This window comes from Lethenteron reissneri, chromosome 40 (genome assembly GCF_015708825.2).
Source record: "Lethenteron reissneri isolate LAM-NWPU_2019-01 chromosome 40, ASM1570882v1, whole genome shotgun sequence".
Classification (NCBI taxonomy): Eukaryota; Metazoa; Chordata; class Hyperoartia; order Petromyzontiformes; family Petromyzontidae; genus Lethenteron; species Lethenteron reissneri.
In genome coordinates this window covers 6,843,653-6,868,966 of record NC_083818.1, presented here as the reverse complement: position 1 = coordinate 6,868,966, position 25,314 = coordinate 6,843,653, and the positions used below count along the sequence as shown (strand labels likewise).

The window sequence follows — 25,314 nt, the reverse complement described above, 5'->3', positions numbered from 1 at the left end:
TCTCACGGTCCCGCGATGCAACAATCTGTCCGGCGTCTGCACATGGCCACATTTCATAGCTCTCATCTCTGCAGCGAACGTCATCTAGGCTGCGTTCCCTTTTTTGGCTGCCACTCCCATCGGTGTGACCACCGTCCATTGTCCCTCCATGTGACGTGCAAGCGATGTAACAATCCATCTGGCACCTGCCCACCGGCTGGCTTGATCGCTCAATCTCCGCGGTGGACGTCACACTATACACACACACACGATTCCGGCAACATCGATTTCTAAGACGAGCGTTTCGACACGACGTGGCTCTTGAGCGTAGCATAACACTTACCAATCCATGATACCGGCGCAACCGCCACACCCACTGCATTGTATCATCCATCCCTATCGTCCTTCCATCGTTTACCTTTCTCGATTCAGCTTGCACCGTCACGTTCCTCGCACGTGGTTCTGGGAGGGCCACCTAAAGGCCCGTATCTCTCCCTGCGCGCGATAAGGCTTCTTCGTTGAGAATGTTGTTTCTCTCCTCTGCCGTGCCGCACGGACCTTGCGCTGGAGTTCCCACAACGTAAGTACACTGACCCCTTGCTCCTGAACGCTTTGGACCCTTCGCCGTTGATCCATGTCCCTCGGGCTTTACTTTGACGTACGTACGTTGAACTTCTTTCGCGCCGTATGTAGCCAACTGGCGCCAATCGAATGTTGCCACGGGTTGGCTTACGACGTCTCCTAAGCAATTGGAACGTCTTGTTTAGGGGTAAATTGTGGAAGTGGCCAGGCTGCTCGGAGGTCGGAGCGCTGAGCCGGCACCGCTGAGATCCTGGGTCAGAATTCCGGCAGCTGCTCGTGGTTCTCGTGCGTATTGCACCGATGCTCTCGCATGAAACACATTTGCTTCTGGATTTCATTCGGCTACATTTCAGGTCTGAGAATTAACTGTCGGGTCGATGTGTCACGTGCCGAAGATTGTCTCCGATATGCAAGAGCAGGTGGGAAAGCGTTGCCCCCTCTGCTGTGTGAAACAGAAGTCACTCGAACAGGATCCCATAGATAGCTCTGTGATATCCGCTTGCGTGGGCCGTTCTCCAATGTGAAGGGTCGCGCTGCTGCGCGAGAGATCCGAATGGATTCTTCACCTCTTGCCGCTACGACGCCGATAGCTCGGCGTGGATAAAATTGAGGATGAATTTGGGCAATAAATTAAAGAAGCAGAAATTCCGTTCGATTAACACCTCGGCAGCCACCCCCCCCGCACAGCTGCGGCAGATCACAGGGGCTGCGGCTGGCCAATCGAACGTCGCATCATCCATAGCACGCGCGGTCCGTTTGCAGTGTATTCGCTTGCAGTGCATCCGATTGTTTAATGCGAGGGACACTTAGAAAAGTCATCCGCACAAGCGGGAAAGAACGACGGAGCTAGGCATGTGTACAGGCTGTGGCAAGTCATGGCAAATGTCTGTTATCAAGTAGTAGGTTTTTACCCTTTGAACTGGTACAAAACTGACACCTTTATACAAGGCATCATGTTTGCAATAACCGCAACACAAGCAGTCAAAATGCAAACAAAAAGAAACAACTCTGATAATGGTAATGATATGCACCATTATCAGAGTTGTTTCCTTTTGTTTGCATTTTGACTGCTTTTGTTGCGGTTATTGCAAACATGATGCCTTGTATAAAGGTGTCAGTTTTGTACCAGTTTAAAGGGTAAAAACCTACTACTATATTTTGCCACTGGTAAAGGAGGTCTCATAGTGTCTGTTATCAAGTCCTGCAAAGGATTACGATTATTCTCAGGGCTTGATTTCTCATGGAATATTTTCTGGGGAGGGCTCCTAACCCCCTCTCCCCCAGAACCCCCCTCTCCTCTACCCCCAGTAACAGCAAAGGGAGGGAAGGGGTGGGACCTAAGGGGCGCTGGCTGAACCGAAGCCTCCGTCGTTCTGGTTATAGTGCCAGGCACGAGCAGTTGCTAGAAATGCCGTGTCGAGGAGAAGCGGGCGGCGTAGCTCGTTCAGGGCATCGCACGCCGGCTCACGAGGCCCCGGCTTGTCTAGGCTGCCTCCGGAGTGTGTGGCTTTCGGGAATGAGTAGAAAATCTGGACTACTATCTCGCCTGGTGTGTATTGTGGGTTCGATCCCGAACCTGATGCCCTGCTGGAAATTTGGAGTTTGCATGTTCTCCCCGTGACCGCGTGGCATTTTCTCCGGGTCCTCCGGTTTTCCCCTCCGCATTTAGAAACGTGCGTTCAAAGTGTTTGGCTGCTTTAAATGTTCACGCGATAAGCCACTTCGTTGGGCTTTCATTAGTGGCCACGTCACTTCTGAAAAAGAGCCATACAGCTCAAGTGGGCCTTACCTGGTAAAAAAAAAAAATTTGCAAATATGAAACGGGTACGTATGTATACTTTTTTGTGGGTGCACCTTTGAAATTGACAATGGGCGACGTGCGACCTGTGCAGGGCAGAGCTGGAAGCTCGGAAGAAAGCCGAGAGGAAGAGGAAGATCAAGAGGTACCTCCTCATCGGGCTCGCCACCACGGTGGGAGGGACCCTGCTGGGTACGCACGCCGCGCGACTTCCGTCTACCGCCGCGCCTGTCGTTCGCCGTCGCCTCGCTCGCTAACGACGACGACGATTCAGTCGTTTTGGTCGAGCCGCCCTCCCTTACGCGGGAACCGTTCACGCGCGGCAAGCGACGACTCGCACCTCGTCTAACAAACTTTGAAAGGGCACAACCCCCCCTCCCAATGGCAGCCGTCCCCGTGCAGCACAAGGAGACTCGGGACCCGGCCTGCAGTCGGGAATCGCTCTGCTGCTGCTGCTGCGTGGGTGATTTTGGGCTGTGGCGCTGGTGTACAATTGTCTGCTCGTCTATAATAATAATGATAAGCAGGGGGGTAAACAGGCCAGTTTAGAGAGGTGAGCCGTCAAGATATCTCGCCGGGGAGGCGAGGTGTTAAATACCTCGCCTATTTTGCAGGAGGTCGTGGATTTGATCCCGACCCTGACGCCTGCTGTATATTGGGAGTTGGCATGTTTTCACCTGTGGTCGCGTGGATTTTTCTCCGGGTCCTCCGGTTTTAGAATCAACAACACGTGTATTTGGCTACTATAAATTTCCACATAAGACACTTCGTTGAGCTATCATGTGTGGCCAGGTCGCTGCTGAAAAAGAGCTATATGGCTTATTTATCCATACCTGGTAAAATAAACAAATAGTTTAGTTTTAAATATAGCTAACGACTCTGATTGCCTTCTTGGCAAAGCCAAAGCGTTGTTCCGATGCCTGGGAGCTGCACAGTGGCAAAATCCCAATCACCTTAGGAAAGGAGCCTTGACCTCGGAGCATTTACAAGTGAAGGTGATCCAAAGGCGATCTCAGGGACCTCATTGGAGAATAAACATCGACCAGTTCCTGCACATCCCGGCATCGTTTTTGTTCATTGTCAAGTCGACGTGTGCCCATATTGTAGAGGTAGTGCACACGCCACAGTATTAACCAGGGTGGCCCGTTGGATTCGAGCCGCGGACCTCTGCGACGAGCGGCGAAGGAGCCGCTCCCAGAAAATGCGGCGCCAGTGTTGAACCACGCAGGGATTGTTGTTGAAAGGTTCCTCCTGAAGTATGTGTGGTGCGTTCTTCAGACCCTCCGGTTTGCTGCCCCATGCAAAGCGAAACGCTCGATCACGACTTTGCCTTGCCTTCCAAGTGGGGCTCGGGAAGGGGGGAACCTTGCAGATTCGTGTTGTACCTGCTCCGAGTTCCGGTGTGCATCGAGCGTCTGTGGAGGTTCAAGTAATATGGACGCCTGTTCCGCAGGCTGGAGGGAGAGGGGGAGGATTGAATCTCGTCTAATGACGAGGTCTCGTATGTACGTGTATGTATACGTACGTATGTTGAACTTCTTTCGGGCCTCACGTAGCCAACCGTGCTAATGGAAGGTGCGGGGGGGAGGACGATAAACTGAACACAAAAAGCAGTTCTTAGACTCACACAGATTCATTAAATGTCGCCCTTTCAGGGATAAAAATCAAATCGGGCAAATCGGCCGATTCAATGCGTCGTCACGATTCTGTTCCAGAGTGAACTGTCTTTCTTGTCTGGTGTTTACTGTCCCGTTTGTCTTGTTTGTCTGGGTTTTTGCAAATTTTCGCTCGTTGTGCCATGCCTCGTGCGTATCGCCCACCGCAGGAATATGAGCACATAATTTGCCTCCATTACGCAACCTATACTTAGACGGATCATGCAGTGCACGAATCGTGAGTGTCGGATTCTATTTGAATGCGTCGATGATGCCATTGCTGCCTCGCTACACGCATGAGCACGTCGTTTGCATTTAAATTCTATCTCTAATAATGTTTTGTCGCGCGCACGATTGGAACGCGCGTAACTGCGCGCGCCGCAGTAGGTTTTCATCATCGCCGCGCACCACTTCCTCAGTCGGTCAGCCACTTGTGTGGTGGAAAGTAGGTGAAGGCGCAGCACCTGCAATCGCTTTGTCACCCCACAGCTGGCAGAGAGGGACCTCCACTAGAGGGAGCTATAGAGAGCCCCTCTCGAGGGTATTTTTTTGGCCTACTCTTCCACATTGTCCAGGCGTCTTGATAAAGACGGGAGTATGCCCACACTTTACCCCACCTCACGCGAATTGCGTGAGGTGGGTGGACAGAGGTGGTGGTGATTTTTTTTTTTTACTTGCCCTCGCCGTTTCGATCACCGCGCTGGCCGATGGGACAAGGTGACCTCTGCACCGCAAGCCCCCGGCGCGTTGACCGTTCACACCGCGGCTGCTGCTACCCTTGGTGGATAGTCTTGGCGATGAAAACTTTCTACAGAGTGGCCTCTACAGAGTGGCTTCCAGATCTCGATAAAGTCACAGCATCGTCGTCGTCACAACCACAGTTATCGTGGCTCTTGTTAGAACAGGTGATGCACGCGCCCCCTCTCTGCTTTCATAACTCAATAACCCACAATACAGGTTTTTTTTGGGTTAGATCGCGTACATATAAATGTTTCGTTAAACCCGCCACCACCCGACACGGCCAACTAGTAAGGTTGGTCACGTAAACAGAACGTGGCCAATTCGTCACTAGTACAGCACTAGTGTATAGTGTATTGTAGTGTAGTATACTAGGACAGCACTAGTGTATAATGTAGTGTATATTAGTGTATTGTGTATAGTAGTATAGTGTATAGTAGTATATTGTATAGTGTAGTGTATAGTAGTGTAGTGTATAGTAGTGTAGTGTATAGAAGTGTAGTGTATAGTGTAGTGTATAGTAGTATATTGTATAGTGTAGTGTATAGTAGTGTAGTATATAGTGTAGTATACTAGTACAGCACACCGGTGTGTTGGAGAGCCAAGCCACAACTTTTACAATCTGCGTTTCTCCAGGAATTTCAACTGGCATCATGAGGCGGACAGCCAGATTTCATTAACACAACTAACCAGCCGTGCAGTTGCCCACACACAGAGTAGAAATAATAAACGCACGATTGTGACCACGCGATCGTTCACCCCATCATGCCTTGCATGCCACGTTGCATCTCTCTACTAGTGTCGATCATTGGGGCTCGCCAACAGCACTTGCCCCAACAGTTTGCTAAAGGCTATATGGGGGATCTTTGTTTTTGTGCATCTGCTATAGTACGGTAGTTGGCGCCCTACGCTACAAACCCGGCCGCCCATGTTTGATTCCCACACACGGTCAAAAACCGTGACAAATATCTTCTAGGTCGACTCAGCCTTAAATGAGTACCCGGTGCTGCGATATGAAAACATCAGCACTGGGAGAAACAGGCGGCGGGACATGGTCCTGGCCACACCATCCGCTCGTGGCAGCCTTCATAGGTGCTCACTCACAGCACTTTCTCCAGCAAGTCTGTTGAGGCTTTTTCGATTTAAAGCTTTCGTGACTGCAGGGATTCATCTTCTTGGTTCTTTCGGTAAAGTCACGTAGAATGGAAATAATAAAATAATAAAATAAAACATAATTAAATAATTCTCACGACGTTTCGGCTACGACGCAAGCAGCCGTCCTCAGGTGAAGAATGAAACACCACCAAGCTTGGAGCGTATATTTAAGCTGGGTTGGAGGTGGAGGCTATACGGAGATATTTGTCTTGTGTGTGTGTGTGTGCGTGCGTGTGTGTGTATGTGTGTGTGTGTGTCCATTTGGTACAGATATAATGGGAGGCTGATCGATGCCCGGGTGCGATCAAGGGATGGCTCCCTATTGGTCAACCACGTTATGTATGCCGATGATTTGGTAATAGCTGCTCATTCAGAAGAGGAGTTGGAGACGCTGCTGCTGAGACTGGAGCGTGCCACTAAGAGGTGGGGCCTTACCATCAGCCCCACCAAAACTAAGCACCTGCCTGGGTATTTTGTACCATCGGACACTCCACCCCCACAACTCCCAATTGGTGATAGGGCAGTTGTGGAGAGAGTGGAGAGTTTCCCATACCTGGGCAGTGTGCTTATGACCGGCTCCAGTTTATCAGCAGAGGTCTCACTCCGAATCAGTCGAGCGGCAATATATTTTCATCGGTTGCGTAACGCTGTGTGGAAGCTACCTGGTCTGTCGCTCCGCACGAAGCTTCAGGTCTTCTCGGCCACGGTCATTCCCTCCCTTCTCTACGCTTGCGAAACGTGGACCCCCCTGGTGGAGCATCTTCGCCGGTTGGAAACATTTAGGCTGGCCTGCCTACGATCCATCTTGGGTTTAACCAGGCTGGATTGTGTGAGGAGCTCACAAATCCTTGAAAGATCTGGGCAAAGTCCCATCAGTGAGCTCCTCCGGCAGGCAAGGCTGCGTTGGCTGGGTCATGTAGCCCGCATGCCCAGCCACCGCATGCCTAAACAGCTTTTGTTCGGCCGGATCGAGGGGGCTAGACGGGCGCGGCACGGGCTGGAGAAGAGATGGAGTGATGTGGTACAGGAGGACGTGGAGCTGAGTGGACTTGCCGATGACTGGTACCAGCGGTGTCAAGATCGGCCTCAGTGGAGGAGGCTCGTGAAGGACGCTACTGGGCAGTTGGAGGCAGTCGCCCTCCAACAACAACGGAGGGCGGAGGAGCGACGCTCACAACAACGAGCGGAGTGCCGGGTGGCTAAAGCACAGCAAGTTGGTACAGTAGGGGGCACAGGTGGTGCATCAGCCTGTCATCTCGGTCATCTCGGTCAGTCGACCCGTGGCACCTGGGTCTGCCCCGTGACCTCCTGCCAGCGGGCGTTCGACACTTCACGTGGCCTCAAGGTGCACTTGGCCTGGCACAAGCATCGTGGTGACGTCACCGCCACTTAGTGGCGAATGGCGGTTGTTGTTGTTGTTGTGTGTACGCGCTCCTGCAGGAGTGACGGGGGGACTGGCGGCCCCGTTCGTGGCCGCAGGTGCCGGCGCGGTCATCGGCGGCGCCGGCGCCGCTGTTCTCGGCTCCACTGCCGGCATCGCCGTCATGACCTCGCTGTTCGGCGCGGCCGGCGCTGGCCTCACCGGTGACTCGCGCACTCGCTGGGCTGTCTTACTCACGCGCTCGCTTGCTCGCTCGCGCGCTCACTAGCTCGCTCACTCGCTCACTAGCTTGCTCACGCGCTCACTAGCTCGCTCACTTGCTCACTAGCTCGCTCACTAGCTCGCTCGTGCGCTCACTAGCTCGCTCACGCGCTCACTAGCTCGCTCACTTGCTCGCTCACTCGCTCACTAGCTTGCTCACGCGCTCACTAGCTCGCTCACTTGCTCGCTCGTGCGCTCACTAGCTCGCTCGCTCACGCGCTCACTAGCTCGCGCGCTCACTAGCTCGCTCGCTCGCGCGCTCACTAGCTCGCTCGCGCGCTCACTAGCTCGCTCGCTCACGCGCTCACTAGCTCGCGCGCTCACTAGCTCGCTCGCTCGCGCGCTCACTAGCTCGCTCACTCGCTCACTAGCTTGCTCACGCGCTCACTAGCTCGCTCACTTGCTCGCTCGTGCGCTCACTAGCTCGCTCGCTCACGCGCTCACTAGCTCGCGCGCTCACTAGCTCGCTCGCTCGCGCGCTCACTAGCTCGCTCGCGCGCTCACTAGCTCGCTCGCTCACGCGCTCACTAGCTCGCTCGCTCACGCGCTCACTAGCTCGCGCGCTCACTAGCTCGCTCGCTCGCGCGCTCACTAGCTCGCTCGCTTACGCGCTCACTAGCTCGCTCGCTCACGCGCTCACTAGCTCGCTCACTAGCTCGCTCACTAGCTCGCTCACGCGCTCACTAGCTTGCTCACGCGCTCACTAGCTCGCTCACTTGCTCGCTTGTGCGCTCACTAGCTCGCTCGCTCACGCGCTCACTAGCTCGCGCGCTCACTAGCTCGCTCTCGCGCTCACTAGCTCGCTCCCGCGCTCACTAGCTCGCGCGCTCACTAGCTCGCTCGCGCGCTCACTAGCTCGCGCGCTCACTAGCTCGCTCGCGCGCTCACTAGCTCGCGCGCTCACTAGCTCGCTCGTGCGCTCACTAGCTCGCTCGCTCACGCGCTCACTAGCTCGCTCGCGCGCTCACTAGCTCGCTCGCTCACGCGCTCACTAGCTCGCTCGCTCACGCGCTCACTAGCTCGCTCGCTCACGCGCTCACTAGCTCGCTCGCTCGCTTGTACAGCGGTGAGCGCACTGCACTACGAAGCTGGCCACCGGAGTTCGATTCCTGCTCACGGCCAACATCGGCGACGATTATTTGAACCAGTCATAGGCCTCCCCTAGGGCGACTCGGCCTCAAATGAGTACCTGGTGTATAAACATCGCCACTAGGGAGACAAAGGCGGCCCAGCGTGGTCCTGGCACCCACCCCCTCCTGTGCCGTGCCGGTCTTCCTCGCTAACAGCACTTGCCCCAACAGTCTGTTGAGGCTATATGGTGGGGGGGGGGGGTCTTTGTCTTTGTTATGTTTGTATAGCGCCTTGTGATCTCCGTGTGAAAGGAGGCAGCATTAGTCCTGCTATGGCTTTGACTGATTGTGCACTTTAATTAATCTAGATTGAAAACTCGTTCCCTTCTAACTGCTTTTTGTGTTTAGTCTGTTGTCCCCCTCCCCCCCGCCGCACCTCCCATTAGCACGGTCGACTACGTACGGTGCGAAATACGTTCAACACACATACATACGTAGAAGTTTCGATTTAAAGCTTTCGTGACTGCAGGGATTCATCTTCTTGGTTTTTTCGGTAAAGTCGAGAAGGCAGAGTCTGAATGAGACTCTGCCTTCTCGACAGACCTGTTCTCCACCTGAAGACGGCTGCTTGCGTTGTGGCCGAAACGTCGTGAGAATTATTTTATTATGTTTTATTTTTATTATTTTCCTTCTACGTGACTTTACTGAAAGAACCAAGAAGATACGTAGAAGTGTAACTGATAATTATTATTATTTTATACAAGTGCGCGTGGCGTGCAGCAGCAGAAACCGAGAGACAACTCTGTTTTTCCGGCGTTGCTCAAGGGTACAAGATGAAGAAGCGCGTGGGGCAGGTGGAGGAGTTTGAGTTCGTGACCCTCACCGAGGGGCGCAAGTTGGACGTCACCATCGCCATCACGGGCTGGCTCTCCTCCGGCAAATACGGTAACGCGCACTCACGCGCGCACGGTGGCGCGGGGACACGCTCCTCTCTGCCACGAGATAAGTGGTAACGCTGCAGTGCTTGCCAGCAGCGTTTGCCCCCTCCCCTCCCCCCTCAGAGGGTCTGTCCTTATTGCAAAACACCTGGCGGGCAGTGTCGTGTAAGCGGCTTCTCTTACGAACAATAACTCGGGTACAACAGGTGCGTGCGTGTGTGTGTGCCCCCTATACAAAATTGGCACCCACCTGTCTGGATTATCGTTATGTAACCAAGGTGTGTCTGTCTGCCGTCGTGTGCGGCAAGGGCTCGCTTTTGAGAAGTCGGGTGGCGTTATGTAAGGCACGTGGCCATCGTGGAAGCGTGGGCCAAGAACACTGTCTGGAGGGGCTCCGTAAAACTCCCCCCTCGAGGCTGCAGAGGGCTCCCTCTACAGCAGGAACAGGTTCACCAACATTTGTCTGATTGGCAATTTGCGCGTGGTGGGGCAAAGTGTGGGTACTCTCACAGCCTCTTAAGATGTCTGGCCAGCGTGGAAGAGAGGACAAAAATGCCCTCCAGAGGGCCTCTCCAGTGCTCCCTCTAGTGGAGGCCCTTCTGCCAGCAGTGGCATGAGCAAGCAATTGCAGGGCTGCACCTTTGTCACTTCTCCCCAGTGGCGATGTTTACACACCACACCAGGTACTCATTTAAGGCTGAGTCGACCTAGGGGAGGCCCAGGACCGGTTCAGATAATCGTCACTAGTGTTAGCCGTGAGCGGGAATCGAACCCGGGTCGCCAGGTTCATAGCGCAGCGCGCTAACCGCTACACTACCGCTCCCCACACACCACACCAGATACGGATTTAAGGCTGGCTCGACCTAGGAGAGGCCCAGGACCAGTTCAATTATTCGCCACTCTCATTGGTACTGAGCAGTAGTCCAACTCGCGTCGCCGGGTTTGAGGCGCAGCGTGCTAACCACTACGCCACTGCACCCCATACACGCACGTTAACAAAACCACCCCACGTGGCTCTTTAACAGACTGCCCGAGCAAGCACTGTACTGTCAGCAAGCACCTACGAATGGTGACACGGCACACGAGAGGGGGTGGTTAGCTAGCACCACGCCCGGCCGCCTTTGTCTCCCCAATGCTGATGCTTACATAAGGCACCACGTACTCATTTGAGGCTAAGTCGACCTAGGGGAGGCCCAGGATCGGTTTAGATATTCATCACCGATGTCGGCCGTGGATCGAACGCAGGTTGCCGTGTTCGGAGCGCAGCAAGCTAACCGCCGCACCACCGCTTCCCAAACAGATATACATACAAAGACAAAGATCCCCCGTACAGCCTTAGGGCAAGTGCAGTGAGTGAGCACCTGTTGAGGCGGATGCTGGTGCTGGTGTTTTCTCACCGCACCACCGCGTGGCTGCGTCAAGTGCCCTGTGAATGCACGAAACTGCAGGGGGCGTCGGAGCACGCGTTGAATTGACGCGGCGAATGTGAATTCAAACCCCTGTCTCCGTGTCTCCCTGTGTCTTCCCGTCCCCCTGTGTCTCCCTGTCTCCCTTTATCCCCCTGTCTCCCCGTCTTCCTGTATCTCCATGTGTCTCCCTGTGTCTCCCTGTGTCTCCCTGTGTCTCCCTTTGTCTCCCTGTCCCCGTGTCTCCCTGTCTCCCTGTGTCTCCCTATCCCCCTGTGTCTCCCTGTGTCCCCCTGTGTCTCCCTCTGTCTCCCTCTGTGTCCCTGTGTCTCCCTGTCTCCCTCTGTCTCCATGTGTCTCCCTGTGTCTCCCTGTGTCTCCCTGTGTCTCCCTTTGTCTCCCTGTCCCCGTGTCTCCCTGTCTCCCTGTGTCTCCCTATCCCCCTGTGTCTCCCTGTGTCCCCCTGTGTCTCCCTCTGTCTCCCTCTGTGTCCCTGTGTCTCCCTGTCTCCCTCTGTCTCCCTCTGTGTCCCTGTGTCTCCCTGTCTCCCTCTGTCTCCCTCTGTGTCTCCCTGTGTCTCCCTGTCTCTCTCTGTGTCCCTCTGTGTCTCCCTGTGTTTCCCTGTGTCTCCCTCTGTCTCCCTGTGTCCCTGTGTCTCCCTGTCTCCCTCTGTCTCCCTCTGTCTCCCTCTGTGTCCCTCTGTGTCCCTCTGTGTCCCTCTGTGTCTCCCTGTGTCTCCCTGTGTCTCCCTCTGTCTCCCTCTGTCTCCCTCTGTGTCTCCCTGTCTCCCTCTGTCCCCCTGTCTCCCTGTCTCCCTCTGTCCCCCTGTCTCCCTGTCTCCCTCTGTCCCCCTGTCTTCCTCTGTCTCCCTGTCCCCTCTCCTAGGGAGCTTTGAGACCCCCTGGCGGTCCCTGCACCACAGCCGTGAGCAGTACTGCCTCGTGTGGGAGTCCCAGTACCTGCGAGCGCTGGGCCGTGCCATCGACTCCATCATCAACGGGCTGCTCAGCATGGCGGCGCAGGAGGCCCTCAAGCTCACCGTGCTGTCCGGTGAGACCCACTCTGACCGCAGCGGGTAGCCTCGGGACAAGCGCTGTTAGCGAGTGGCACCTGTGAAAGCCGGCAATGGCGTGGCGTACGAGGGGGTGAGTGGGCAGCACGACGCCCGGCCGTCTTTGTCTCCCCAGTGCCGATGTTTACACAAGGCACCAGGTACTGATTTGAGGCCTAGTCGACCTAGGGGAGGCCCAGGATCGGTTTAGATAATCGTCACTGTTGTTGGCGGTGAACGGGAATCGAATTATGGTCGCCGGGATCATAACACAGTGCGCTAACTGCTACAACACAGCGCTTGCACTCTTACACGCGTAGACATGGACGGACGGGACGGACCTTTGCCGGCAATCCACCGCTGGGCAAATCGAATCAAACGTTCGTACGTTCAAATTAATGACGTCCATTTTTGGAACAGAGAGGAAGAGGTTGGACGTCCAGAATAACCACCCCTCCTCTCCTCCCCCTTAACTTGTATTTAAGAGCTTGCATCTTGGAATCCCTGCCTCACTTGATGCAGTAAATCTGGCTGTGACGGTCCCACCTGATGACGGAGACTTGTGTTGCCTCCGAAACATCGTGATTTTTTTATTATTTTATTTTTTATTAATTTTAATTTCTTTTTTTTTTACCTACGTGACTTTACCGAAAAAACTAAGAGTATGAATCCTTGCAGTCACGAAAGTTTCAAATCTAGAATTAATAACCACCCCGTTTGAGACCCAAACATCGCACCTCCTGACGTTTTGAAATTTCCCCCCCCTCCTCCTCGTCGAAGACACCGGTGGTGTCGCCATCAACTGCGTCAGAACATCAGCAGCAGGCCGATGCTGCACCACAACTCCTCCACAAATGCAAGATTGACGACACGAGCCATATTCTTGCGATAGTGGCCATGCAACTCAAAGACGCACGCACAATACCTGCCACCCACCCCCTCGTGTGCTTTGCCGGCCTTCCCAGGTGCTACTCGATAACAGCACTTGCCCCACAACTCTCCGTTGAGGCTACACCGGGGGGGGGAGATCTTAGTCTTCGTGTGGCCGTGCGTGCGCGACCAGGCATCCTGGCCGCACTCGCGTGGCCGTCGTCGCTCCTCCTCGCCGCCAACATCATCGACAACCCGTGGGACGTGTGCCTGAACCGCGCCGCCGAGACGGGCAAGCAGCTGGCGCGCGTGCTGCTCTCGCGCCAGCAGGTGAGCAGGGGAGAGAGGGGCGGGTGGGCGAAACGTCGGACGTCGTACCAAAAGGCACGCGGCACAAAGCGAGCGCGCGTCGTCGGTTGCCGTAGCTCCTCCGTCTGCCGCGACGATCGTCGCGCGGCGGGCGCCCGAGGCTCACCGGTGTGCCGTCCGCTTGTTGCCGCCACAGGGCAAGCGGCCCGTGACTCTCATCGGCTTCAGCCTGGGGGCGCGCGTCATCTTCTACTGCCTCGAGGAGATGGCCAAGGAGAAGGGTACGGAGTCTGCGACATCTTCCTCCACACCTCCCCCCCCTGTCCCTCTGCTCCTTACCGTACCTCCCCTGTACCCCTTTCGTGTCATTCGTTCTCCGACACCCGGAGCACGCCGCTGCCATCTACGTCATTCCATTCAGTGTCACCATTTTGTCAGCTACGGTATGTCCAGCGCCTTCAGGTACTCATTCAAAGCGTCGTTGAACTTCTCTCACACCGTACGTAGCCAGCCGTGCTAATTGGAGATTCGATTATTGTTAGCGAGGCTCAGGGAGCCAGACGAAGGCTCCCTCTCGTGGGTTCTGCGTCCACAAAGCTCACCCTTTCTCTATTGCCCATTCTCTTCTCTGCCCCTGTCCCTCCACTCCTTGCCATCCCTCCCCTAATAGCCCTTTTGTGATCTCTAAGTACCCCTCTATCGCCGTCACTCGTTCCTCGATTCTTGTAGCATGTCCTTAAACATCTACATCATTCCGTTCTGTCATTGTTTTGTAAGCTACGTCAAGCGCCTCAAGTGAAGGCGCTCTATAAATGTGTGTATGTTGAAATTCTTTCATATGTAGCCAATCGTGCTATTCGGAGATTAGATTTGTATTCTTATCACTGAGGCTCAGAGAGCCAGAGTGAGGTACCTCGTGTATTCTTAGGGATAGTCGTGATTGCCCAAGGCTCAGAGAGGCAGTCTAAGGCAGCTTTTCCATCGCCACGCTTGTTTACATTTTACGAACAAGGTCGAGTAATTATTAAGCTGTTCGAGAGAATGAGGTTATATTAGTTCGACCTTGTTATGTACTGTGATAGGTTTTTACCCTTTCAACTGGTACAAAAACTGACACCTTTATACAAGGCATCATGTTTGCAATAACCACAACACAAGCAGTCAAAATGCAAACAAAAAGAAATAACTCTGATGATGATAATGATATGCACTGTCCTTGAAGTTGATTGGTCTACACCCGAGACAGCTTTTCTTAGAGCCTAGTCTCCATTGGTGTTGGACCAGATGACGCCAAAAGGCGTACAACTCAAAAACAGCGCACTATCAGAGTATTGAGAGCTCGGGGTAAGCATTTACACTATGAGACCTCCTTTTGTACCAGTTGAAAGGGTAAAAACCTATCACTATATTTTGCCACTGGTAAAGGAGGTCTCATAGTGTTGTTATGTACTGTTTGTGTATGGGCAGAGGCAGATGTTTGGCTGTGGCAAATGGCATCTGTAGCTGACCTGGGCCTCTATAAGTCAACTTATTAGAGACCTGGGCCTCTATAAGTCAACTGGATATGAGGCTAGTTGGGGATCTCAGAGTCGCACACTTCACTAAAATCCTGGAGTCCCAGATTCAATTCCTAGCTCATAATGCAAGACCCCAGTAAAACGGGTCGCTTGCTGGTGTTGCTGCAAGGTCAAAGTCTGCACGCGGGAGACCGAGACGACCCGTCTTGTGCGAATGGCGCCAGCCACACCACTCCTCCCTGTTTAGAGGCCGGGTCGCCAACGGCGCTAGCCGCAGTCATATATTCGGGCTGATTTGCGTTCTTGCGGAGGGCTGCTGTCGGCTCAGATTACGGCCGTCACCTTCACTCAATTGGCACGAGGTTTTGGGCGCAAGTATCATCCCGTGCGCGTGTCGGGAGCGGTAGTGCAGCGGTTAGCGCGCTGCGCTACAAACCCGGCCACCCGAGTTAGATTCCCGTGCACGACCAACACCCGTGACGATTATTTGAATCAATCCTGGTCGTCCCCTAGGTCGACTCGGCCTTAAATGAGTACCTGGTGCGATGTGTAAACATCACCACTTGGTAGACAAAGGCGGCCGGGCATGGTGCTGGCCACCCACCCCCTCGTGTGCCGTTTGCGGCCTTCATAGGTGCTCGCTAACAGCTCTTGCCTCAAGAGTCTATTAAGGCTACACGAAGGGGTGTCTTTGTGTGTGTGTGCAACACGCGCGTGTGCTCGTCCGCACGTGCTACCCTCCCGTTGCCGTGGCGACGGTCGCCAGGCTGCGAGGGCATCGTTGAGGACGCGGTGCTGCTGGGAGCGCCGGTGCAGAGCTCGGCCAAGCGGTGGGACCCCATCGCTCGAGTCGTCTCGGGCCGCATCACCAACGGATACTGCAGGCACGCTCACCGCGTCGGCACCGCTTCACCGGGGGTGGGGGGGAGGAGGGGAGGGGGGGGTGGTGGTGGTGGGGGGCATCCTCGCAGTGTCACGCGGCGACGCGTCGTTGGCGTTGCTGTGACTATCTCGGAATCACCATTGGAACCTCATTTGCCAGCAAAAAATATGATAATTGTTTTTTTTACCCTTCTATCTGGCAACAAAACTGACACCTTTTTACAAGGAGTCATGTTTGCATAGACCACAATACCTGCAGCCATAATGCAAACAAAAAAAATATTATCAGAGTTATGTTTTTTGTTTGCATTATGGCTGCAGGTATTGTGGTATATGCAAACATGACTCCTTGTAAAAAAAGGTGTCAGTTTTGTTGCCAGATAGAAGGGTAAAAAAACAATTATCATATCTCGGAATCCATGCGTGTGACCCTCTTAACCCCCCTTCCACCCCACCGACCGCGGCTCGCAGGGGCGACTGGCTGCTCAAGTTTCTCTACCGAAGCTCCTCGGTGCAGCTGAACGTCGCCGGCCTGCAGCCAGTGTGCACGGACAGCCGCCAGATCAACAACGTGGATCTCTCCGCAGTGGTACGCGGTGTGGGGGAGGCGTGGGAGGGTAGCGGGTCATTTGTCCGCGGTTATCCTGCAACGCCGCCTTCCGAACCACTCTCCCTCCGACTAAGCGGGCGGTGGTGGTGATGATTCTAGATTTGAAGCTTTCGTGACTGCAAGGATTCACACTCTTAGGTTTTTTCGGTAAAGTCACGTAGGTAAAAAATTAAAGTAAAATTAATAAAAGTAACCGTCACAGCACGATTGCTTGATACAGCAATTGCTTGATACAGCAATCGTGCTGTGACGGTTCCACCTGAAGACGGAAGCTTGTGTTGCCTCCGAAACGTCGTGATTTTTTATTTTACTTTCATTAATTTTTATTAAATTTTTTACCTACGTGACTTTACCGAAAAAACCTAAGAGTAGGTGGTGGTGATGGTCTGTGGGAAGGCACGTCACGCGGTCTGGTGTTAACCGGTAACGAACGACCTTTCCCCACGCCCGTGACAGGTGAACGGCCACATGGACTACATGAAGGAGATGGAGACCGTCCTGCGAGCCGTGGGCATTCGCACCCGCGGGGAGGCCGTGGTGACGGCACAGTCGCTCGGCGGATTGGTGGCATCTGGCTGCTTGGACCAGCCCCCCCCAGACGAGCCCCCCACAGACGAGCCCCCCGCAGAACAGCCCCCCACAGACCAGCCCCTCACTGACCAGCCCCCCACAGACCAACCTTCCACTGACCAGCCTCCCACAGACCAGCTCCCTTCAGACCAACCTTCCACTGACCAGCCCCCCACAGACCAGCCCCCTACGGACCAGCCCCCCACAGACCAGCCCCCCACTGACCAGCCCCCCGCAGTTGAGGCCTCCTCGGACGCCCCACCGCCTTCTTCGCTCGCCAGTGACAAGAGGGAACCTCGAGCGACGCTCGCGACCGACGGCCGCGACGCCGACCGCGAGGACGCCGGCGGTCGCTCAGCGGCGGCGGCGGCCGAGGATCGTGGAGCGGCGAGCAACGGAGGGCCGCCGCCTGCGGGACAGCCGCCGGACGAGCAAGCCGTGCGCGTCACAGAGACAGACGCCGACGAGATGGGGACGGGAACGACTGGAGCGGCGCTCGCGACCTCCGGCGGCGGTTGCGGGAGCGGCCGATGGTCAGGAGGCGACGACGGGGGCGAGGCAAGCGGCGGAGGGACGTCCTGGGGGGCGGCGCGTGCGACGGCGAGCGGCCAAGCGGAACGCGCCGGGAGGATGGGCCCGGGCAGCTCCTTGGACGCGCCGGACATCCTCGGCGCCTTCGACGCGACGCATTTTGGCGTCGCTTCAGGGGAAAGGGCTCCAGAGACGACGCCGGTGGCGGCGGCGGCTGCGGTCGAAGTGACGGACTGCGGCTCCGGTGAGCAGAGAGTGAAAATGGCTCGTGGCGACACAGATGAGAACTTCAATAAATCCGACTGAGCACAGCCGGTGATGCCGCCGCTTCCGCTGCTGCTGTTGCCTGCGGCGTCTGAAGGTTGCAATTGGCAAGGTAAGCAGGCGTGAGCCTGTAGGAAGCCGTCGTGCGTGTGGGTGCCTGTGCGAGTGGATTTGACGTGCGTAGGCGTTGGATGAGTTCGAGTCGCGGGGAAACATGCTTTGTGGGCTCACCGTTTTTATTTTAGAGATCATGGCGCGAGGGTTCGGTGTCGGGTAGTGCTACTACTGTTATTTTAATGGCGCCACCCATGTGCCAAGTCGGTGCCACAGAGGTGGGGGGGGGGGGGCGACATCAGAAACAACAAATCTGGTTTATAGCTTCACGGTGTGTCTCTAAAACTGTCGAGAGCTTTAGATTAACAAGGAAGAGTAATTTCTCTACCTATGTTGAATTTTTTTTCGCACCAGTACGCAGCCAACCATGCTGTTTATAACAGGTGCATGTAAATATTCCTGAAGCTCAGACTCAGAATTAGGATATTTATTTATACTGGAGGAATCCGATGAGCTATGCAGCTCTTTTTCACAGATGTCCGGTAGGAGCACGGCTCTCCGACAAACAATACAAAAACATGATAGTAGTGCCAAATTACCGGAGAGGCAAATAAATCGCTGAAACATCCCCATCCTGCCAGGCAAAGCTCACCGGGGCATTAACTTTCTTTCCAGAAGCGACCTGGCCACAATTGATAGCTCGACAAAGTGGCCTTAACACGTTCCTTCGGAGTGGGCAGGTAGGAACTTGGTTGGACAGCGCATTCGTGAGATCCGTGTCACGCGGCGCGTCACGTGGTGCTGAGCCCGCCCGAAGCGCGCTATGACATACAAATCGAGGGCGTGGCAATGCACGACAGACAGACAAATAATCCCTGGTGGGCAGTGTGGAACTGTTGTTCCTACCTGTACCATCATGTGGGCATTTTCCAGAAGCGACCTGGCCACAATTGATAGCTCAACAAAGTGGCCTTATTATCATGTGGGCATTTATAGCGGCGAAATAGTCGAAATAACCTCAACGCACGAGCCCCTTTGCGTCCGACGCGACCTCCATCGCCGGGCTCTGAATTAATCTCGGGGGCCGGGGGCAGCTGGCGCTGAGGGCGAGAGCGCCGTGCCTACGAGCTTGTGGTGGTGGTCGTTTTTGGGGTATTCTTGCACTTTGTAATTTGAGGGGCTTAAAAAAAAGATTCCTTCACCCCCCCCCCCCATCATTATGGACTCTGAAAGAGGTGGGGGGGGTTATCTTCGTCCTTTGCTTCTCTTACGTCCGTCTTGAATTGTCTGCACTTTTGTCTTATTAAAAGGAACTAAATAACGTTTTTGTTTTACTAGGTATATAGATTTTTTCTCCAGAAGCAACCTGGCCACAAATGATAGCTCAACGGAACGCATGATTCTAAATGCGGGGAGAGAGGCACATGCAAACTCCAAATATACAGGCGTCACAGTCGGGATCGAGCCCACGACTTTCTGTATACCAGGCGAGATAGTTAACATCTCGCCACCGTGGCGCCCGTTAAATAACTGGCTTCTAAAAAAATTGGGTTTCTCCCCAAGTTATAATAATAACAATTAATTGCGTTCATAAAGCGCCTTCTGCAAGTTACTCAGGGTACTGTTGTTCTTAGCAATAAATAAGTCGTATATAAACACTGGACAGGGCGTTCATAGCCGGCGGGCGGGGGGGGGGGGAGCATCACTACACTGGGCAGGGTGTTCATAGCCGGCGCGGTAGGGAGCAGCGTAACACTGGGCAAGGTGGGAAATCAATAAAATAATACAAATATTAAACAATAAAAGAAAAAATTATTGCTGTGGTTTTCCCACCTGATGATGATGATTGCTTGTGTTGCAATCGAAACGTCGTGATTTATTTTATTTTCTACCTACGTGACTTTACCGAAAGAACCAAAGAGTATGGATTCCTGCAGTCACGAAAGCTTCAAATCTAGACTGGGCAGGGTGTTCATAGCAGGGGAGTGGCGGGGGGGGGGCAGTGCAAGAGAAACCACGTTATAACGGTGTGCGTTCTGCAAAAAAGTGTTCGCTAATAGCGATAAACACCGCGTTGTGTGAGCACGCGGTAAGCGAGCACTTGCCGTGCGTGCAAAGCCAACAAAATGTTTTATTTTGTTACGTGTGCAGTCGTTCTCTCGCTCGCAATACTTGAGAACGCCGTTTAGTCGGAGGCGGCCACCACGGGTTTCCTTCCTTCGTGCTGTTATTTTGGGGTTGCTTTTCAGTCCGTCATTTTTTTGTGTCACCTTTCAAGCAGTCGGATCGAGCGCTTAAAACTGTGTCCCGAGTCATTTTATGTCCAAATTTTCAGCTTTGTCCGCGTTTGTGCGTCGAAAGGCTGCCGGGTGTGGTTGCTAGCAACACTCCCGCACCTCCTTGTGCGCCGTGCCGGACTGGGCTCCGTGGGTACTTGCCGACGCAGCACTTGCAACGACAGCCTGTAATGTTATATGGAGGATCTCTGTTGTGTTCACGGGAATTAGTGTTTTTTTTATTGGTTTATAGGCATGTAATGATGCGACGATTTGGTTGTTATTTCACTCGCGCCGCGCGCAAAAACAGTTGTGTGCACAACGACTGATTACTCGCGATTTTTGCAAATATTATGCTTATGCTAGGTTCAGTCTAACTAAGCGAGAGGAAAAAAAACCGTACGGATGTCACAGAACACAAACGAGACCGTAACATTTGAATGAAGTGTCTTCTCTCACTTGCGCCGCACAACTCTCCGACGTGTTTCCGTGTCGTTACCCGCGTGTCGTCTGGCCCGATGTCTGACGGTTTCGCTCCTCGTGCCAAAGAAAAGCGCCCAGCAGGTGGAGCGGAACGTCCGTGCCAAACGTCGCGCGGGTAACGACGGACCCCCGGAAAACAGCCGAGAGATTTCTTAACCGATGATCGAACCCGAATCGCAACCCAGATTCGTGACAAGGGGGGCGATAATCGTGAGATGCCGTTTGGTTTACTACTGACCCTCGCCATCTGGGTTAATTCTCTTGCCATAAAAATTACCAATGGCAGTTCTCATTTTGAAGTTCACGTGGACGATCTTCCTGGTTGACTCAGCCTCATGCCATGTGTCACCAGCACAGGAGGGGAGACAAAGACTACGACTGGGTGCCAATAACCACAGCTTTTGTGTGCCGCGCTTGCCTCGATAGGCGCTCGCCAACAACAACCTTGGAAATGAGAAATCGGGAGTTGAAGTGAGACTCTGTTAGCCCCCCTTTGTTCGTCACTCGGCGAAATGTTCAAACGGCGTTATTTTTCCTGTTGTAATCAATGCACTATTAAATATTATTGTCGAATGTAGTTTTTTAAAATATATATATTGTGAAACCGAAGCTGTAACAGTTGAAATAAATCGTGGCTGTAATTGTTCGTTTCTTGGGGTGTTTTTGTTCAAGTGAGATTGTTAAGAGAGCGTTTAAGGCCTTTGCCATCGCCATCATCATCACCATCAACTCTTCATCTCCACTCTCTTGCTTGGGCACCAGTTGGCGCTGCAGTGGTGATGCTCGTGCCTCGCGGCAAGAACGAAACGGCTGGGTTCGGTACCCGGCTCGGTAGTTTCTGTGTTGGTCCCCGCTGTTGTTGCACGGTTTCTCCCGGGGTCCTACACACGCAACCGGTATCGAGTTGCTGCCCCCAAGTGGGACGTCGCACTGGCAGCGGAAACATTGCCGCAGACTGCGAAAACTTGGCAGGACCCTCCCCGAATACGAATCTTGGCGAGGCTTTCCTGGGTAAACAAGCGGAATGATAATAAATAAATAAATACAAGATAAATGATCTCGGCAGCAGTTCTGTAATATCCGCTTCCGTGGGCCGTTCTTGCGAATTGGCCCTTCACAGCACGACGCCGACAGCGCGATTGGAATGACACCCGCACGGATACGAATATGGGTTCTGTGAAAAGTTTAGAAAATATATATAAGTTGGATGGAAAGGTTAAAAAAACATTGAGAGAGACAGAGAAAGTTCCTGCGCCAGGTGGACTCATTCTGGATGAGGAAGAACATCTGGATTGGACAAGTGGCGGTCGTGAGAAGGAATGAGCTGTGAGGAGGTGGTTGGACACGTGGTGGTAGTGAGGGGGAATGAGCTGTGAGGAGGTGGTTGGACACGTGATGGTAGTGAGGGGAATGAGTTGTGAGGAGGTGGTTGGACACGTGATGGTAGTGAGGGGGAATGAGCTGTGAGGAGGTGGTTGGACACGTGGTGATAGAGGGAATGGACCGTGAGGAGGTGGTCGAGTTAAGATTATTTTGAAACAGCGAGGGGAAGTAAAGGCCGATCCTGGGCAACGAAGAGAGGCAGCGGCGGCGGAGGAGAGCCAATGGAGAGGAGAATCCGTGACTGGAATCTCAGCACGGAGGAGCACGTGACACGTGAACGCAACACCAAGAAGGGAGAGTGCGTCCCTCTCTGTGTGCACCGTGTTAGCACGTGAGATGTTTTATTTTACTTTTTCTGTGATTTTTTTTTCTTCCCCAGCCCCATTTTTCCAAAGTTCACGTCCCAAAAACGATTTTCTCTCTCTCGCTCTGTCTCTGTCTCATTCTCTCTCTCTCTCGTTCTCTCTCTCGGTGTCTCTCTCTTTTTTTACGATCAGTGGAAACAAGAAGATGCTCGGTGTAGTCGGCACTTTGCTTCGTTCATCATTTCGTATTTTTTTTTACTTTGCTTTATGTAAACCCCCCTCTCCCTCACTCTCTCGCTCACTCTCGTTCTGCACGCAGCCCTTCTCGCAGTCCAACGGCCTCCGACGGGTAGCTCATATCAGCATGCAGAGCTCCCCGTCATCTGCCACCGAGCACACGGCCTCCTCCATCGCCCACTGCTCCTTGAAGGTCTCGCTGTCTCTCTCGCTCTCTCTCTCGCTCTGTCTGTCTCTCTCTCTCTCGCTGTCTCTCTCTCTCGCTGTCTCTCTCTCTCGCTGTCTCTCTCTCGCTGTCTCTCTCGCTCTGTCTGTCTCTGTCTCTCTCTCTCGCTGTCTCTCTCCATAGGAGCGGCAGCTTCGCGCGATAGGTCCCGACCGAGGCTGCCCGCGCATACGCTGCAGATGGAGAACATCTCCGATGAGCGCGTTTGGCTACGTACGGTGCGAAAGAAGTTCAACGTACACACATGCGCCCCTCCTACACGTTATAAAGTACATACACAATCCCGCGGCCTGGGTGCGTGCACCCCCGTTGGGGTTTTTTTTTCTCGAGTCATCTTCGTGCCCAGTTTTTATCCCTTCTCTTTTTTTGTTTGTACAAAACCTCTCCTCCTACCCTCTCCACCCCCACCCCACTGTCCACCCCGCCTGTCTCCACAGAGCGCACACGCCTGATATTAGATGCAGATGTGAATGGTGTGCGGGAATCTATGAGCGTGCGTGCTTCTCTTGTTGACGCACGTGTGTGTGTGGGGGGGTGTGCGGCGTGGTGCTGACCACACGCCCCCACGTGTGCCGTGCCGACCTTCATAGGTGCTGCTGCTCGCTAACAGCACTTGCCCGAGAAGTCTGTTGAGGCTACACGGGGGATCTTTGTGCAACGTTGGCGGGGAGCAGCGGCGCAGTTTTTAGAGCAATGCGCTATGAACCGGTTCAGATAATTGGTGACAATTATCTGAACCGGTTCTGGGGCTCCCCGAGGTTTGACTCGACAACAAATGAGTACCTGGTGCGGTGGTGTGTAGTCAACATCACCACTGGGGAGACAAAGGCGGCCGGGCGTGGTGCTGGCCACCCACCCCCTCGTGTGCCGTGTTTGTCCAGCCGTCATAGGTGCTACTCGCCAAGAGCGCTTGCTCGAGGCTACATGGGGGGGGGAGGGGGGGTCTTTGTCTTTGTGCGAGCGTCAACTAAAGTGTGCGCGCGTACAAAAAATATCAAGAAGAAGAAAAAACAGCCGCGATGTTGAAAACCAAAAAAAAGTTTTACTCTTTTGACCAAAAAAACTTTGGCCAAAAGTCTCCCGCAGAGATCACAACATTGGTTAGAGAGTCATGGAGACGCTCGCAAAATATCAGCCCGCTTCGTGTGATCTCAGCCCGAGAGCAAGCCACGATTATTTTTTTTATTCCTTTCTTTCTTAAAAACGAAGAACTAAACCGTGATGGGTTCGTTTGCCCCCCCCCCCCCCCCCATTGTTTGAAATACGGGCGGCAGTGGCAGAAAAATATCTGGGGGGGGGGGGTGGAGGCGGGGGGGGCCGTTTCGTAACGAAGTTGCTTAACGTGTCACGATTTGGGGGTTTCTCTCTCACACCGATCCGGTGACATGGCAGTCAAGTTGTGAACTTTTTAAAACTTTATATTTTTTTATTTAAAGCTTTCGTGACTGCAGGGATTCATATTCTTGGTAAAGTCACGTAGAAGGGAAACAATACAAAAAACTAAAATAAAAAATAAAACAATACAATTTCAAATTTTCTTGCCGTGTTTTTCACACTTGATGACGATTGCTTGTGTTGCAGTCGAAACGTCGTGATAATTGTATTGTTTTATATATTTTTATTATTTTATTGTTTCCCTTCTACGTGACTTCACTAACTATTTTTATTATGTTGTTTTACCAGGTAAGGACCCACTGAGATCTATAGCTCTTTTCCCAGAAGCGACCTGTTCGTGTCACGGGTGGCACAGTCGGGTTTCTTACAATCGGGTTTAATTGTCTTTTTATATTAAACCCGATCATCTGAGATTGGGAGAAATCCGGTTTAATTGCTTCTAATTGCAGAACCGCACTTCGCCAACTTCTCAACGATGGGCTTCATCCATTCCAAGCTAAGGAACTCACTGGCGCCCACGATTGTGGAGAAGCTCGTGTTCATCAAGACCAACCTGCCCGCCGCATTCTACGACTACCCCGTGCCCGACGGCCCCCCCAAGTACGATGATAGCAGCACCGACGAGGAAGCAGCCTAAGCCTTGGATCAGAGTTTCGTATTCATTAAACCAGCTTTTAATTCCCCGAAATCGGGTTTAATTGTATTAAAGAAAAAACCCGATGCCTGCCGCTGAAAAAATCGGGGTTTTTCCACCCATGGTTCGTGTGCCAGTGGCAGAGGTCGCAAACGGGTTTTGATTCCTAACCCGTACCCGGCCGCACCAGGGTCAAACGGTTACTCACCAGTGACTCACGGCCTACCTGTACCCGGCCGCACCAGGGTCGCAAACGGCTACCCGTACCCGGCCGGGTATGGGTAGCCGGGTATGGTACGGGTATCAGGTACCCGGTTGCGACCTCTGGCCAGTGGTCAAGCGTCTGTGCCACAATCCTGGTGACTGAGTTCAAATCCCGCTCACCAACATCAGTGATGAATACCTACATTGGTCCTGGGTCTCCCTTGGGGTCAAACCCGAATCGAATTTGATGTTTGCACATCTTAACACCGGAAATGCTAAAAAGCCAAGGGTCTCATAGACAATCGTCGTTCACACTCGTGGGTGTCCACCGATGCATCGATTAATCGAGCTCGTCTCTACGCTTGAGAAAATCCGAAGGAAGCTGAAATTCCATCGTTGCCACCTGTCCTTGGGTGTTTCTTTTTCTTCCCTTCCCCTCTCCGGGGTAGTCTCTCTTGTCGAGAACGTGTTCCTGTCCCCTTGACATCTTGATACAGCTATCGTGCTGTGACGGTTCCACCTGAAGACGGAAGCTTGTGTTGCCTCCGAA

The 25,314-nt window shown here is 53.5% G+C and overlaps 1 protein-coding gene across 2 annotated transcripts in view; it reads left to right on the top strand.

Annotated features, from left to right (window-relative positions):
• The window catches only part of TMCO4 (transmembrane and coiled-coil domains 4), a 28,916-nt gene extending 9,594 nt beyond the window's left edge, over window positions 1-19,322 (top strand). The window contains exons 6-14 of one of the 2 annotated variants that reach the window (XM_061567934.1): window positions 2,454-2,551; window positions 7,348-7,491; window positions 9,445-9,564; window positions 11,849-12,013; window positions 13,078-13,214; window positions 13,390-13,474; window positions 15,477-15,594; window positions 16,064-16,181; window positions 16,659-19,322. In XM_061567934.1, coding sequence (XP_061423918.1) covers window positions 2,454-2,551; window positions 7,348-7,491; window positions 9,445-9,564; window positions 11,849-12,013; window positions 13,078-13,214; window positions 13,390-13,474; window positions 15,477-15,594; window positions 16,064-16,181; window positions 16,659-17,609 — 1,936 coding nt within the window. In that variant the 3' untranslated portion in view covers window positions 17,610-19,322. The remainder of the gene's footprint in view (window positions 1-2,453; window positions 2,552-7,347; window positions 7,492-9,444; window positions 9,565-11,848; window positions 12,014-13,077; window positions 13,215-13,389; window positions 13,475-15,476; window positions 15,595-16,063; window positions 16,182-16,658) is intronic. The other variant, XM_061567935.1, reaches the window with a different exon arrangement.
• Window positions 19,323-25,314: the final 5,992 nt, after the last annotated feature.